General features: G+C 42.5%; 1 protein-coding gene across 1 annotated transcript in view; it reads right to left on the bottom strand.

The window, feature by feature from the left end:
* The window catches only part of MATN2 (matrilin 2), a 155,753-nt gene that overhangs the window by 44,615 nt on the left and 92,958 nt on the right, over positions 1–18,180 (bottom strand). Inside the window, exon 6 of the mRNA XM_082674458.1 lies at positions 12,738–12,860. Coding sequence (XP_082530584.1) covers positions 12,738–12,860 — 123 coding nt within the window. The remainder of the gene's footprint in view (positions 1–12,737; positions 12,861–18,180) is intronic.

Genomic DNA, 18,180 nt, shown 5'->3' on the forward strand with positions numbered 1-18,180 from the left:
AAGGTAAAGTGTAAGGTCCCCAGTAAGACTGTCCTTACTTCAGATACCAGCCTCCAGTGGGCTCCCCAGGCCACCTTCACTTCTGCACAGCCACCTACAATTTTGGGGTCTCCCACAACTCACTCCTTTCAATAATTTATTAGAATCACTCACAGAACACAGGAGAGTGCTATATTTACAATGACCTTTTAATAAAGATGCTTTTAACTCGTCCTTTCCAATCTAGGTTTCATTTCTTACTTTCTTTTTTTCTTCCTTATTAGAATGGCTAGAACCTTACAGTCCATGCTAAATAGAAGTGGTGAGAGTGGGTATCCTGTTTTGTTCCTCATCTTATAAGGAAAGCATTCAATCTTTCATCATTAAGTATGATGTTAGCTGATAGTTTTTTCATTGATGCACTTTATCAGATTGAGGCAGTTCTCTTCATTCCTAGTCTGCTGAGAGACTTTTTCTTTTTAATAGTAAATGAATGTCAGGTCTTGTCCAGTGCTCTTTCTGTATCTATTGACTTGGATCATATAGTTTCTGCTTTTTAGTATGTTAATGTTTTAAATTTCATTTGCATGTTAAATCATCCTTGAATTCCTGGGATAAATCCCACTTGTTCATGAGGTATTATCCTTTTTATATATTGTGGAATTTTATTGCTAAAAATAATTAAAGATCTTTGGCATGTATTTCATGAGGGACATTTGTGTGGTTTTCTCTCTTTTTTTTGGCTGCACCATGCTGCATGCTGGATCTTAGTTCCCTGACCAGGGATCGAACCGGTGCTCCCTGCAATGGAAGCGCGGAGTCTTAACCACTGGACTGCCAGGGAAGTCCCTGGTTTTCTTTTCTTGTAATGCCTTTTTCTGGACTTGGTATTTGGATAATGCTGGCCTTATAGAATAAGTTGAAAAATGCTCCTTCCTCTACTGTTTTCTGGAAGAATTTGTATAAAATTGGTATTTGTTCTTCCTCAAATGGTAGAATTTGGTAGAATTTACCAGTTAAGCCAACTAGCCCTGGAGATGTCTTTGTGGGAAGGTTTACAAGTACAAGTTCAACTTCTTTTAATAGATAGAGGCCTATTCAGATTATCTATTTCTTCTTGAGTTAATTTTAGGAGTTTGTGAATCCAACAACACACAGAAAACATCATACACCATGACCAAGTTGGCTTCATCTCAGGATCACAAGGATGTTTCAACATATGCAAATCAATCAGTGTGATACACCACATCCACAAAAGAAGACAAAAACCACATGATATCTCAACAGATGCAGAAAAAGCATTTGATAAAATTCAATATCCATTCATGATAAAAACTCTTACCAAAGTGGATATAGAGGGAACATATCTCAACAGAATAAAAGCTATTTATGACTAACCCACAGTCAACATAATACTCAACGGTGACAAGCTGAAAGCCTTCCTGTTAAAATCTGGAACATGATAAGGATGCCCATTCTCATCACTTCTATTTAACATAGTACTGGAAGTCCTAGCCACAGCAATCATATAAGAAAAAGAAATAAAAGGTATCCAAATTGGAAGGGAAGAGGTAAAATTCTCATTATATGCAGATGACATGATACTATATACAGAAAACCCTAAAAATTCCACACAAAAGCTACTAAAACTGATAAACAAATTCAGCAAGGTAGTAGGATACAAGATTAACATACAGAAATCGGTTGCATTTCTTTACACTAACAATGACATATCAGAAAGTGAAAGTAAAGAACAATCCCTTGGGGACTTCCCTGGTGGTGCAGTGGATAAGACTCCATGCTCCCAATGCAGGGGGCCCGGGTTTGATCTCTGGTCAGGGAACTAGATCCAACATGCATGCCACAACTAAGGAGTCAGCGAGCCGCAACTAAAGAGCCCATATGCTGCAACTAAGGAGCTGGCAAGCCGCAACTAAGGAGCCCACGAGCCGCAACTAAGGAGTCCGCCTGGTGCAACCAAATAAATAAATAAATATTAAAAAAAAGAAAGAAACAATCCCTTTTAAAATTACATCAAAAAAGATAAAATACTTAGAATAAACCTGACCAAGGAGGTGAAAGATTTATAGGCTGAGAACTATAAAACATTGATAAAGGAAACTGAAGATGATTTAAAAAAATGGGGACTTCCCTGGTGGTCCAGTGGTTAAGACTTCGTGCTCCCAATGCAGGGGGCACGGGTTTGATACCTGGTCGGGGAACTAAGATCCCATATGCCACACAGTGTGGCAAATAAATAAATAAATAAATAAATAAATGGAAAATATCCCATGCTCTTGGATTAGAAAAATTAGTATTGTTAAAATGGCCATACTTGCCAAAGCAATCTACATGTTTAATGTGATCCCTATCAAACTACCCGTGACATTTTTCACAGAACTAGAACAAATAATCCTAAAATTTATATACAACCGTAAAAGACCCAGAATTGCCACAGCAATCCCGGGGGAAAAGAACAAAGCAGGAGGCATAACCCTCCCAGACTTCAGGCAGTACTATAAAGCTAGAGTAATCAAAAGAGCATGCTATAAAAAGAAATGAAATTGAGTTATTTGTAGTGAGGTGGATGGACCTAGAGTCTGTCATACAGAGTGAAGTCAGAAAGAGAAAAACAAATACCGTACGCTAACACATATATATGGAATCCAAAAAAAAAAAAAAGTCATGAAGAACCTAGGGGCAGGACGGGAATAAAGATGCAGACCTACTAGAGAATGGACTTGAGGATATGGGGAGGGGGAAGGGTAAGCTGGGACAAAGCGAGAGAGTGGCATGGACATATATACACTACCAAATGTAAAACCGATAGCTAGTGGGAAGCAGCCGCATAGCACAGGGTACTTGGTGCTTTGTGACCCCCTAGAGGGGTGGGATAGGGAGGGTGGGAGGGAGGGAGATGCAAGAGGGAAGAGATATGGGGATATATGTATATGTATAGCTGATTCACTTTGTTATAAAGCAGAAACTAACACACCATTGTAAAGCAATCATACTCCAATAAAGGTGTTTAAAAAAAAAAAGAGCATGCTATTGGCACAAAAACAGACATTTGGATCAATGAAATAGAATAGAGAGCCCAGAAATAAACCCCCACATCTATGGCCAATTAATCTTCAACAAAGGAGGCGAGAATATAGAATGGAGAAAAAGTCTCTTCAGCAAGTGGTGTTGGGAAAGCTGGACAGCTGCATGTAAATCAATGAAGTTAGAACACACCCTCACACCATACACAAACATAAACTCAAAATGGCTTAAAGACTTAAATATAAGACAAGACACCATAAAACTCCTGGAAGAGTACATAGACAAAACATTCTCTGACATAATCGTACCAATGGTCAGTCTCCCAAGGCAATAGAAATAAAAGCAAAAAGACCCAAATGGGACCTAATCAAACATAAGCTTTTGCACAGCAAAGGAAATCATAAAGAAAACAAAAAAACAACCTATGGACTGGGAGAAAATATTTGCAAACGATGTGACCAACAAGGGCTTCTAAAATATACAAACAGCTCATACAACTCAATAATAAGAAAACAAACAACCCAATCAGAAAGTGGGCAGAAGACAGAAATAGACATTTCTCCAAAGAAGACATACAGATGGCCAACAGGCACATGAAAATATGGTCAACATCGCTAATTATTAGAGAAATGCAAACCAAATCACAGTGAGGTACCACCTCACACTGGTCAGAATGGCCACCATTAAAAAGTCTACGAATAAAATGCTGGAAAGGTTGAAAAGGAAACCCTCCTATACTGTTGGTAGGAACATAAATTGGTGCAGCCACTATGGAGAACAGTACGGAGGTTCCTCAGAAAACTAAAACTAGAGTTGCCATATGATCCAGCAACCCCACTCCTGAGCATATATACAGACAAAACTGTAATTCAAAGAGACACATGTACCCTTGTATTCATAGCAGCACTATTTACAATAGCCAAGACATGGAAAAAAGTGTCCATCGACAGATGAATGGATAAAGAAGACACGGTACTTATTTCCAATGGAATGTTACTTAGCCATAAAAAAGAATGAAATAATGCCATTTGAAATTACATGGATGGACCTAGAGATTACCATACTAAGTGAAGTAAGTCAGAAAGAGAAAGACAAATACCATATGGTATCACTTATATGTGGAATCTAAAATATGACACAAATGAACTTATCTATGAAATGGAAACAGACTCACAGACACAGAGAACAGACTTGTGGTTGCCAAGGGGGAGGGAGGCTTGGGGAAGGGTGGATTGGGAGTTTGGGATTAGCAGATGCAAACTATTATATATAGAATGGATAAACAACAAGGTCCTATTGTATAGCACAGGGAACTATATTCAGTACCCTGTAATAAACCATAATGGAAAAGAAAAAACAATTAGTAGTTTGGGTCTTTCAAGGAATTTGTCTATTTAATCTAAGTTGCTGAAGTTATTGGCATAAATTTGTTTATCATTTTCCCTTATTATCCTTCCAATGTTTATAGGATCTGCAGTGATGTCCACTCTCTCATTCCTGATATTGGTCATTTGTGTCTTCTCTGTTTTTTCCCCCCTGACCAGTGCGGCTAGAGATTCATAAGTTTTACTAATTTCAAAAAACCACTTTTTGATTTTACCAGTTTTGTCTGTTGGTTTCCTATTATCTATTTCTTTAATTTCAGCTCAGATATATACTTCCTTTCTTTGAATGTCTATTAACTTTGTGAAAAAGTGTTAACCTCACTATTCACTAAATCATTCAATAAATATTCTCTGAACATCTACCATGGGCCAGGCAATGGAATCAGCAGCGGGCAAAAGTACAGTCCTTTCCTTCATGGAGCTTATAGGAGTCACTTATATATAATCTCTTATAATGGAACAGATTGTTCATTAATCAAATAACACCAACAGACATACATTTATAAGTTGGACATACATAATTTTATGAAGAAACGGTAACTAAAGACATGATAATAAATAAAGCAATGAGAAAAAGTTTTCTCCTAGTAAATTAACAAAAAGTTTTAAAATCAGGCAATTTGGGCTTCCCGGGTGGCACAGTGGTTAAGAATCCGCCTGCCAATGCAGGAGACACACGTTCGAGCCTTGGTCCGGGAAGATCCCACATGCCGCGGAGCAACTAAGCCCGTGCCTCACAACTACTGAGCGTGTGCTCTAGAGCCTTCAAGCCACAGCTACTGAAGCCCGCGTGCCTACAGCCCCGTGCTCTGCAACAAGAGAAGCCACTGCAATGAGAAGCCCGCACACTGCAACGAAGAGTAGCCCCCGCTCGCTGCAACTAGAGAAAGCCTGCACACAACAACGAAGACCCGACGCCACCAAAAATAAATAAATAAATAAATTTATTTTAAAAAATCAGGCAATTTTATGGTATAGTATAAAAAAATGGTACAAAGTTTTTGGAAAATAATTTTGTAATATACATCAAAAGCCTTAAAAATGTTAATAGCCTTTGACTCAATAAATTTCCTTTCATGTTTTGTTCCTAAGAAAATGATCAGAAATGCAAAGATTTATATGCAAGAACATTTATCACAACACAATTTAAACAGCCAAAAAAGTGCTGAACAAACTGTGATACATACATATGATAGGATATTATGCGGACATTAAAATGCTTTTGATAAAGTTTAAATGACATGTGAAAATGTTCATGATTTAATGTTATACTCTATGATCTCAACTCTATAAAAATATATACATAAGCATTAAAAAGAAAGACCGAGAGAAAGGTAGCAAATCAGTATTAACAATGGTTATTGCTGGGTGATAAGATTACAGATCATTTCATTTTATACAATTTCATTTCTATACTATCCAGTTTTCTACAATGAGTCTATATTACTTTTGCAATTAGAAAAGGTGTTAAAAATAAATATACGCATACATAATTGTGAGACTAGTTGCCATGGAAAATGGCAGAAATAAAATAGAAAAAAGAACGGTGTGGGAGGTGCCCAGTAATTTGGAGAAGAAAATAATCAGGGAACATTGCTAGGAACAATATTTATAGCTTCTGATGTCTATACCTGACACACAAGATATAGGCAAACAAACAAAGCCTGTTTGGGAGCTCAGCATAGGGGAGTGACCATGAGCTCCTAGGGATCGCTGGAATTTGGGGAGATAGGAAGCGAATGTATGACTGTGGAGAGGGCAAGCTGTATGCACTATGGACCATAACACCTGCCTCACCATCTCTCACTCTAATCTAGTCATATGGACTTTCTTGCTGTCCCTCAACACTGCCAGGCATCACAGTTTCTGCCTCAGGGCCTTTGCACCAGTGCTGTTTCCTCTGCTTCAAAAGTTTCCTCCTTCCCTCACCTGCTTCAAGTTTTTGACCAAATGTCACTTTCTTGTTGAGACTTGTAATCCTCTGTTACCCTGCTCCAATAGAATGTACGCTCCATAAGTACAAGAGGTTCTTGGTCTGTTTTATTTACCACTGCATTCCCAGTATCTACAAATGTATCTGGCACATAGTAGGCAATCGACAGGTATTTGTTGAATAAATAAATGGTTACTGGTATTACTCTTAATGGAGTGTTTTGTGAAAGTTTAGATGTGTAAACACTGCCCACTAAGAACCAACAAGGAGTCACTAAGAACAGAAGACAGCTCGTGAACCCTCCTTGATGCTTCTGGCCAGGCTGTTTAAACACTTCCCTCCAGGAGGATCTCAGCTCAGACATTCGGCCAGTTATGAACTCAACCAATGACTCTTTCATCCAGCACACATTTCTCCATCCGGTCTATGGGGCGTGGGGATCTCTTTAGCAAATCGATGGAATGTCTGTTAGAGTCTAGATAGTTGCTTCCACATTTTCCATGCCTGGCTAGTCTACTAAATGAAATAAAATTATTCGGATATGACTCATTCTTAGTGAACAGGAAAATGTGAGAAGCTTAATTTGTCCTGTTGGTCTCAAAGTGCAAGGAAGTAGTGATCAGGTCAGTGTAAGGAATCACTTTCTAAGAGTCAGAGCTGTACAAAGTGAAATGCACTGCAGGGGGTGTAGTAAGTGTCCTGTCAGTAGGGGTATTCAAGTGGAGGCTGGATGATGACACAGTGAGGATATTGTAGGATGGGTGGTTGGGCTAGAAGTAGGTTGAACTTGAGGTCTCTTTCAACTGAGAGTCTTCTTTTTAAAGAAAACACATTTATTTTCTTTTCCATTATCATTTATCACAGGATATTGAATATAGTTCCCTGTGCTATACAGTAGGTCCTTGTTGTTTATCCATTCTATATATAATACTTTGCATCTGCTAATCCCAAACTGTCAATCCACCCTTCCCCAACCCTCCCTCCCCCTTGGCAACCATAAGTCTGTTCTCTATGTCTGTGAGTCTGTTTCCATTTCGTAGGTAAATTCATTTGTGTCATATTTTAGATTCCACATATAAGTGATACCATATGGCATTTGTCTTTCTCTTTCTGACTTACTTCACTTAGTATGATAATCTCTAGGTCCTTCCATGTAACTGCAAATGACATTATTTCATTATTTTTTATGGCTAAGTAATACTCCATTGTATAAATGTACCACATCTTCTTTATCCATTCATCTGTCAGTGGACATTTAGGTTGATTCCGTGTCTTGCCTATTATTAATAGTGCTGCTATGAACATACGGGTAACTTTTTTTTTTTTTTTTTTTGTGGTATGCGGGCCTCTCACTGTTGTGGCCTCTCCCGTTGCGGAGCACAGGCTCCGGACGCGCAGGCTCAGCGGCCATGGCTCACGGGCCCAGCCGCTCCGCGGCATGTGGGATCTTCCCGGACCGGGGCACGAACCCGTGTCCCCTGCATCGACAGGCGGGCTCTCAACCACTGCGCCACCAGGGAAGCCCAGGGGTAACTTTTTAAATTATAGTTTTGTTTGGATATATGCCCAGGAGTGGGATTGCTGGGTCATTTGGCGACTCTATTTTTACCAACTGAGAGTCTTTGATTCATGCACACAGGTCTTACGAAAGCAAGTGGCATATTGCAGCCTGTAAGAAGATACTGGGGCTCAGCAGGTTAACAACAAGCTGGCCAGGAAACCCAGAGACTGATACATTCTAGTTCGTCTATTGCTGATGCAGTAAAAAATTATTTCCTATGTCTGTGTTTCATTTTTTTTTACATCTTTATTGGAGTATAATTGCTTTACAATGGTGTGTTAGTTTCTGCTTTATAACAAAGTGAATCAGTTATACATATGTTCCCATATCTCATCCCTCTTGCGTCTCCCTCCCTCCCACCCTCCCTACCCCACCCCTCCAGGCGGACTCTGTGTTTCATTTTTAATGCAAGTATTAATATTCATTTGGTACTTTGTGAAAGCACTCCTATTTGAAAAATAAGGATAGAAATGTCAACCAAGTTATCAATGGAGCCTGAAAAATAATGATCTCAAAGCCAGTAAGTAATAAACAGGAAGATGCAAAATACGACGTCAACAACTGCCCTTACTCAACATTACAGGTGTTAGATGATTAAGCATTAGACATGAAACCCACAGTCTCCTTGATACCAAAGACACAAATCCCTGTCTCCTGAAAAGACCCTGAGCATCTGAGAATGTTCTCGTGCCAGTTCAGGAGTAACGGTTTCTATGGACCTCTGAAAATCTTGTCCCCATAACATTCAGCAATTCCACTTCTAAGTATATGCCCAAGAGCTGAAAGCAGGGACTTGAACAGATACGTGTACACCCATGCTCATAGTAGCATTATTCATAATAACCAAGAGATGGAAGCAACACAAGAGGATGAAGAAACAAAATGTGGTGTACACATACATGGAGTATTATTCAGCCTTAAAGAGGAAGGAAATTGTGACACATGCTACATCATGGATGAAACTTGAGGACATTATGCTAAGTGAAATAAGCCAATCACAGAGGGACAAATATTGTATGATCCCACTTGCATGAGGTACCTAGAGTAGCCAAATTCATAGAGACAGAAAGTAGAATGGTGGTTGCCAGGGGTGGTGGGGAAGAAAGGGGAGGGGGGAATTATTATTTAATGGGTACAGAGTTTCAGTTTAGGGAGATGAAAATGCTCTGCAGCTGGACGGTGGTGATAGTTGTACAACAGCATGAATGTACTTAATGCCACTGAACTGCACACTTAAAAATGGTTACAATGGAAAATCTTATATTATGTATAGTTTACCACAGTAAAAAAAAAAGAAGTCTTGCCAATATTTTGCAAATTGATGGTACCTGCATATTTCTACCCTTCTCCCCTCTAGAAAATATTCAGATGGATTTGTATGGGATGCTTTAGGGTAAAGAACTGAACACTACTTACATATTTTAATTATATGATTTGTTCAGGAACATAAAGCTCTATTATGTACATTTCGGCTTAATCATAAATTAATCATGCTGGTATATTACATTCACAAGTCTATATTTTTTAGACAATAATTGCACACTTACTAGTTGGATTCGCTTTCAAATATACTTTTGGTTAAAAATAGAGATTCAGGGGCTTCCCTGGTGGTGCAGTGGTTAAGAATCCACCTGCCAATGGAGGGGACACGGGTTCAAGCCCTGGTATGGGAAGATCCCACATGCCACGGAGCAACGAAGCCCGTGCGCCACAACTACTGAGCCTGTGCTCTAGAGCCCGTGAGCCACAACTACTGAGCCCGCGTGCCTAGAGCCCGTGCTCTGCAACAAGCAAAGCCACCGCAATGAGAAGCCCGTGCACCGCAACGAAGAGTAGCCCCCACTCACGGCAACTAAAGAAAGCCTGCGCGCAGCAGTGAAGACCCAAGGAAGCATAAAGAAATAAATAAATTTATAAAAATAAAATAGAGACTCAAATTTAAGGAACTGAGTTTCTTTTACTTCATTTTCTGCAAGTTGATGAGGAACGGGAAAAACCTGTTTTAAATCTCTCACCATCACAGCAGCAGCCAGGCTCTGACTTGGCGGGAAGCTGATGTGATACCTCATTAATTAAAAACAGGATCCCTGCCTTGATTCTGAGCTTTCACCTCCACCCTGTGTTTCTGTCCTCTTAACTGGTCGCTATTTCTCAGTTTGTGTTCCTGTTTTTGTCAGAGATCTGGAGCATTCCCAAGTGTCTTGGTTCTTACAGCTGAACTGCCTTATTCCCTACTCTCACAGCCTTCCAAGTCCTCCGGGGGGGGGGGGGGTGGTTCTATTCTCTTGCCAGTCCCCTCCCCAGGTCTGGCTCCCTGCCGCGCCCCCAAGCATAGCAGGAAGGGGACCCTTCTAGGGGACTCATCTCCCGGAGGCTGATTGCCCAGCACTCTTCTCTGCCCACACATTGGTGGGGGGGCCCACTTCTGGGTCTTGACTCCAACAGGGCCCAGAGACAGCTGAACTGCCAGGCTCCGTGCCTAGCCGGTGAGACCTCACAGCTGGACCAGTCCCTCCCCTGACTTTCAGCTGGAACTCCTCTCCCAGGTCCCCTGCACAGCACCATCTACTTCTAGGGTCTCCCTGTTTGTACTGTCCTGGGGCTTGTCATTCTCCACATCCCGTGAGATTCGGGATAGGTGACATGTTGATGGTGAGGCTCTGGGAACAGGGGCTGGCGGTGAGGTCAGGTGACCTTCCCAGCCAGGGAAGGAGTGCTACAGAGGCAGGAAGGAGACTGGAGAGGATACATGTGTCCCTCCAGGCCTCGTCCCAGGGCGGCAGCCGCATCCCCACCTCTTCTCGTCCCGCTGGCCTCCTCCTTCCCTTAACTCCTACCATGAGTCTTGTCTGTGTCACCCTGGGAGCCTTTGGTCATATAACACCTTGCAGGTGGCTGAGCTGCTATGTGTGGCTTGTGTTCCCAAGCAGTCTCCAGCAGAAGTCTTGAAGTTTGAATTTTTTAGGCGCTATTAAACTTACCCCAGGCACGTGGTATATTCTCAGTAGATCCCAATTTAAAGTCTTTTTGAAGCCAGTGTCATCCCTTCAAGAATTTGCTTGGCACCAGGCCACGTGCTAAACGGTTTAGATGAATTCTCTCATTGAGCCTTCAAGACAACACCATGGAGTAGGTGGTATTATCTCCCCCATTACAGCTGAGGCAACTGAGGCATAACTTGCCCAAGATCAGCCAGCAAGGGCTTCCCTGGTGGCGCAGTGGTTGAGAGTCCGCCTGCCGATGCAGGGGACGCGGGTTCGTGCCCTGGTCCGGGAAGATCCCACATGCCGCGGAGCGGCTGGGCCCGTGAGCCATGGCCTCTGAGCCTGCGCATCCGGAGCCTGTGCTCCGCCACGGGAGAGGCCACAACAGTGCGAGGCCCGCGAACCACAAAAAAAGGATCATCCAGCAAAAATTGCAGATGAACTGGGATTTGAACTGCCCTCGGCAGCATGTGGCCTCCCCTTTGATGGACAGAACTGACTCATCAGCCCAGCAGCCACAACTCCCCGAACGCTACCCCAGCCCAGGCCGCTGGCTCACAGCTCAGAATATTCAGAAAGGAAGGGAGACTAGGAACAGAACAGTCCATTCACTCTTTCTCTTATTCGGTCAATAAGCAACCGTAGGCCAGTTGTAGAGATGGGTCTGCCTGGCTGATATGTTGCACATCTTTCCTCCTCCTGGCCACCTACATCTCACTCTTCTTTACCTGGTGAAGGATGGCTCTGCCTTCGACTCAGCCGAGATATCTCCTCCAGGAAGGACTTGGCCTTGTTCACTGCTATTGGCATGTGGCTTGGGGTCCAGAAATGTATGTTTTGACTTCCTGTGCCCCTTACAGTTTTATCCTAGACCCCTGCCTCTAGCTCTGGTGCTTATAAACTGTTGATATGCAGGGAGGGACTGAAAAGCAAGTTGATGTTTCAGGAGTTTTGGGGGGGACGCTTTTTAAAAACTATGCAGGCATATCCTGCTTTACATAATAGACGTAGTTAGAAAGGTTGTGAGTACATGAACTTTTTATGAATTGAAATCCTGTTTTCTCACTGACGGACGTTTCAGAGGTGACTTTATTCTAAATTGCTATTAAATGTCACTTTTTAAACGTGCTGGGCCCCAATACTTTAAAAACAAACTTTCTCAAGTGAACCTTTCTATAGGGTGATAATTACCCAAACACAATCCCTTACGTGCTCTGACATATCTTTACATTTAAAAGAACGTTTTTGGAATCCTTTTACAAAACGAACGACCACCGTCAGTTTATAAATTGTTATAGTCAGATTTGGGGAGCTCAAATTAATTCTGATGTGGATGCGTATAGTTAAAATAGAACTAAATAGCTCAAACAAACACTGAGCAGTTCTTTGCAAAATGCCCTCCACCAACTCCTCCCCCACCCAGGGGCAACCACAGTCTCTGAGCCTTTTGGCTCAGAGATTTCCCTTTACTTGTGTGGAGTCAGAGCTGCAGCCCACAAGCCACAAAGCTTCAGTGAAAGTATTTCTTAAGCCCTGTTAACACTGGTGGGCACAGGCAGGCTGAGCCAGCATGAAGTAAGATGGTCTGATCGTCAGCACGCTCTGTAGATGCTGGAGGAACACTCCGACATGTGGTCTCTGATCAAAGATACATACTGTTGTCAGATGCTGTGAAGAGTGACACTGAGATAGAGTGGGCTACGGTCTTAGGACAAGTTAAGAAAGGTCTGACAAAGGAGGAATAGGGCAGAAGGTAAAAGGCCCCCTAACCCCAGCACATAATCCTGTGCTTGGAAGATTTCCACAGCCACAGTAGCATCAAAAAATGTGTGTGTATGTGTGTAACTTACTTGTGCATGTCTTCTTATCCGGGTTAAGAGCAAATCCTTTAGGGCACCGGCAAAAGTAGGAGCTGTCGGTGTTTACACACTCATGTTCACATCCGTGGTTTTCTGAGGCACAGTAGTCCACAGCTGTAAAGATGAAAACACAGCGTTTCAGTAGAAACACAAACAGAGGTAAAGGGCATTGTAGAATGGAAACATACTTATAACAAATATAAGTAAGGATTCATATTTTTGCCCCCAGAAAAGGATGGATAAATAAATATGAATCTAAAACCTCCCTTTTGAAAAAAAAAATCAGGAGTCTGGATCAGACAATTCATATCAGAAGATACTAAAGAACTTACAGGACTTCCCTGGTGGCTCAGTGGTTAAGAATCCGCCTGCCAGAACTATTTACAATAGCCAGGACATGGAAGCAACCTAAGTGTCCATCGACAGATGAATGGATAAAGAGGATGTGGCTCATATATACAATGGAATATTACTCAGCCATAAAAAGAAACGAAATTGAGTTATTTGTAGCGAGGTGGATGGACCCAGAGTCTGTCATACAGAGTGAAGTATGTCAGGAAGAGGAAAACAAATGCCGTATGCTAACACATATATATGGAATCTAAAAAAAAAAAAAGGTTCTGAAGAACCTAGGGGCAGGACAGGAATAAAGACGCAGGTGTAGAGAATGGACTTGAGGACACGGGGAGGGAGAAGGGGAAGCTGGGATGAAGTGAGAGAGTGGCAATGACATATACACTACCAAATGTAAAACAGACAGCTAGTGGGAAGCAGCCGCATAGCACAGGGAGATCAGCTCAGTGCTTTGTGACCACCTAGAGGGGTGGGATAGGGAGGGTGGGCGGGAGACACAAGAGGGAGGGGATATGGGGATATATGTATACGTATAGTTGATTCACTTTGTTATACAGCAGAAACTAACACAACAATGTAAAGCAATTATACTCCAATAAAGATGTTAAAAAAAAAAAGAATCTGCCTGCCAATGCAGGGCACACGGGTCCAAACCCTGGTCCAGGAAGATCACACACGTTGTGAAGCAACTAAGCCCGTGTGCCACAAATATTGAGCCTGCACTTTAGAGCCCGCAAGCCACAACTATTGAGCCCGTGTGCCACAACTACTGAAGCCTGCGTGCCTAGAGCCTGTGCTCCACAACAAGAGAAGCAACCACAATGAGAATCCCACGCACCGAAACGAAGAATAGCCCCCGCTCGCTGCAACTAGAGAAATCCCGCGTGCAGCAATGAAGACCCAACGCAGCCAAAAATTATTTATTTATTTATTTATTTATTTAAAAAATCCAATGGTGGCAAGGGAGCATGGAAACAGAGTCCGATCATTAATAGTGGGTGGCATTATGAACTGATAAAAATTCTTCTGGAAGGACATTTGACAATGTTCACTCTGGAAATGTGGCCCCAAGAAATAGTTGGAAAAAAAGGAGGAAATTAACTATACAGAATAAGCTATTTATAGCAGCATTATTTACAGTGACCAAAAAATTAGGAAAATAAGATGAACAATTAATAAGGATAAATGGTTTAGTAAGTTACGAGAAAATGTGCTGGCCTACTTCTCATTAATCCTACGAATATTCACTGAGCACCTACTCTGGGCCTGGCCCTATTTTAGGTACTAAGGATGGAACAAATAACAAAACAGACAAAAATCCCAGTCCTAGAGAAGCTTCCATTTGGATGGTGGTGGTAGATAAAAAAGAAAACAAACAAGTAAAGAATACAGTCTCTTAGAAGGTGGAGAGTGTTCTGGAGAAAAATAAAATGGCACAAAGGAACAGAGACTGTGGCAGGGTGGGTGAGAGTGAGGGTATGATGTAATAGCAGTGGTCAGGAAGGTGGCAGTTGGGCAGAGTCTTGAATGAGGTATGGGCCCTGTGGATATCTGGGAGGGAGCGTCTCGGGCAAAGGGAACAACAGCAGGTGCAAAGGCCCAGAGGTGGGAATATGCCTGGTGAGCTGGAGAATCAGCAAAGAGGCCAGAGTGGCTGGAGCAGAGAGGGGTGAGAGGTGAGAACAAGTGCAGATCAGGAGGGACCGTAGGGCCACTGCCAGGACTTTGGCTTTTACTCTGAGTGATTAGCGAGTCTCTGGAGGGTTCTGAACAAAGGAATCAAGAATAGACCATAGCAGGCAAATGTGACAGTAGAAGACCAGCTAGGAGGCTAGTACAATAATCAGTGAGGAACTGGAGGGGCGGGGGGAGGTAAACCAGAACAATGCAGGAAGGAGGTGGGGTGGAGAGAGAGGGGTGGTCCTCTGGGTTGAGGTGTGTCCCCCTAAAAAGACACCTGTGAATGTGAACTTATTTGGAAAAAGGGTCTTTGCAAATACAATCACGGTAAGATGAGGTCATTAGTCTGGGGCCTAATCCAATATGACTGGTGTCCTTATAGGAAGAGAAGAATGCCACGTGAAGACAGATGGGAGTGATGCAGCTGTAAGCTGAGGAGTGCCGGGGACCAACACCCACCGTCAGAAGCAAGGAAGGGTTCTCCCCTACAAGGTCCAGAGGGGGCATGGTCCTGCCAGTACTTTGATGTCAGACTTCCAGCCCCCAGAGCTAGGAGGCAATACATTTCTGTTGTTTTCAGTCACCTGGTTTGTGATTCTTTGTTGTGGCAGCCCTAGAGAACTGTCAATAACACACCAGGTTGAAAGTGGGGTCAGTAAGATTCCTGTCGGATTAGAGGTGAGGTGAGGGAAAAAGGGAGGGATTAAGGCGGACTCAGGGATGGGGAAGGTGCAGGTTTTGCAGGGAACGCTCAGGAGTTCCATTTGGGGCAGTAGGTAGTTATTAACATTATAATTCTAACATAACTATAAATAGGAAGACAATTATGAGTTGGTGAAAGAAGAAGATCTGAAAGTTGTATATTTACGGTGATTATATCCAGGTAAAATATGGCTCTAAGGCAGAACCTGAAAATTAGAAATAAAAATGTTTGCTGTGTAGGCAAGGTAGTAGGATTAAGGATGATATTTTTTTTTCCTTAAAAAATGTTTCCCTCTATATAATGATTTAGGATATCTGAATAGCAAAACCCTGTAAATAATAACAAGGAAATGGAACCTGCAAATCAATACACATGCACAACTTAAAAGAGCAAAACCACGCATTGCGAAGATATTACATACTTAACACAGTAATCAAAAGATGCGAGGGGAAAAGCTAAAGATTTTTATAGGGTAATGACATGCGTTGTTTATTCTTTAGCTCCCAGGCTTCATTAAGTTTCTGTTAAGTTATTGATTTTTTGTAACTTCACTCCCTAAAGAGTTCTAACAGCACCTCATATTTGTGATTTTAATAGGCAAGCAATTCTGGTGGGAACAGTGCATACAGTCTTAGGATCTGAATATCATGGACCTTAGCCAGTTCCTGGAGTTGAGTCAAAATATAAATTTTGAGCTAGCACCAGATCCTTCTAAAAGTTAATGTCTCATCTTTCAAGAACCAATGTATCAGGACTTCCTTGGTGGTCCGGTGGTTAAGAGTCCACGCTCCCAGTGCAGGTGGCCTGGATTCGATCCCTGGCCGGGGAGCTAGATCCCACATGCTGCAACTAAGAACCCACATGCCGCAACTAAAAGATCCCACATGGGGCAACGAAGATCCCGCACATGGCAACGAAGATCCCGCATGCTGCAACTCAGACCCAGCGCAGCCAAATAAATAAATATTAAAAAAAAAAAGAATTACTGTATCATTAAACAAATAACTGGAGACACTGAGGGCACAGATAAAGGATACCAAGCCCTGGCACGTGCCCCAGGCCACATGTCACAGGAGTGGGCCTTGCTGTAGCCCACACTAACCTGTATTAGCAGGAGACACTCCCCATCTGCAACCTCCTTGTGCTGGGCCTGAGCTGCCATCTTGCAAATCTCCCAACCCTTGATATGGGTGTCTGCTGTCAGTCAGCTGCACCCACCTCAGGCCACCCACTCGTTAGTATCCCTTCCAAACGGAAGAGCTGCTAATCTACCTGACACAAACGTTCCACGGCCCTGACAGCACCACGATGATGAGTGGGCAGGTCACTGTACCTAAAAGGCTGAAACTCAGACTCTGCCTCTCTCTCGAACTTCCTCTTACACACCGTGGGGTATAATCTCTGTGCCCAGCCCTCAGAGAGACACTGGCCCCATATTAGACTGGGGAGAGACTAGAAACTTTGCTTAGACCTAAAGTCTAAGCCACATACTCCAATCTCCCCTTTTTTCCCAGAATGCTCTAGAGCACAGTATCCAATATTGGATGAGGTGTGAATAAAGTTGCACAGAAGCAGCTCTTTTAATTGACCTCCACTCAACCAACTTCCGATCAATCACTGCTTTTCATGCCCTCTGAAAATATGGGACCTGATGCCCAGAACACGCTAAATGCTCAAGGTTACTGGAACCCCTGTGCTTTCGAATACCTGTGCACTTCTCTTGTTGGCTGGGCTGCATGCTTATTCTTTCTTTCTTTCTTTCTTTTTGGCTGCGTTGGGTCTTCACTGCTGCACGCAGGCTTTCTCTAGTTGCAGCGAGCAGGGGCTACTCTTTGTTGCGGTGTGTGGGCTTCTCATTGCGGTGGCTTCTCTTGTTGTGGAGCACAGGCTCTAGGCACGCAGGCTTCAGTAGTTGTGGCACGCGGGCTCAGTAGGTGTGGCTCGCGGGCTCTAGAGTGCAGGCTCAGTAGTTGTGGTGCACGGGCTTAGTTGGTCCGTGGCATGTGGGATCTTCCCGGACCAGGGATCGAACCCACGTCCCCTGCATTGGCAGGTGGATTCCCAACCACTACAACACCAGGGAAGTCCCTGGGTTTCATGCTTATAAAGCAGCCCTGGAGGAACACTTGTGCTCCAGAGCACCTATATACTTTTCCTATTGACTGATTGTACACTTATAAAGCATCAGTTGTCTAAGTGTGGTGGTGACCCAACTGCAACAATCATCCCTTGAGAACTTCTTAGGAATGCAAACTCTCAGGCCCCACCCCAGACTTACTGAATCAGAACCTCTGTGTATGGGGTCCAAGAATATGTGTTTTAACAAGCTCTCCATGTGATTCTGATGCATGTGAAAATTTAAAAACAACTGTTAAAATGAATCAAAGTTGTTTTTGTTTCCAAACTTTTATATGCCATTTGTACACATTATTGTAATTAATTGAAATACTATAAAACCCAATTAAATATAAGTAAGCACTAAAACGAATTGAATTTTAAAAAAAGAAAGAAACAAGTTGAAAGCTTTGGAAAGAATTAAGGCAATCTGCTAACCAAAATTTCTCTAGAACCAGGCATAGATGAAACACGTAAAGGACTAGGGAATATTTCATAAAAATTTACAGATTCTGCCCTTAGACTGTTTTATAGAAATCTTCAAATTCTTTTTTTTTAATTAATTAATTAATTTATTTATGG

Source organism: Grampus griseus, assembly GCF_964374135.1.
Source record: "Grampus griseus genome assembly, chromosome: 17".
Lineage (NCBI taxonomy): Eukaryota > Metazoa > Chordata > Mammalia > Artiodactyla > Delphinidae > Grampus > Grampus griseus.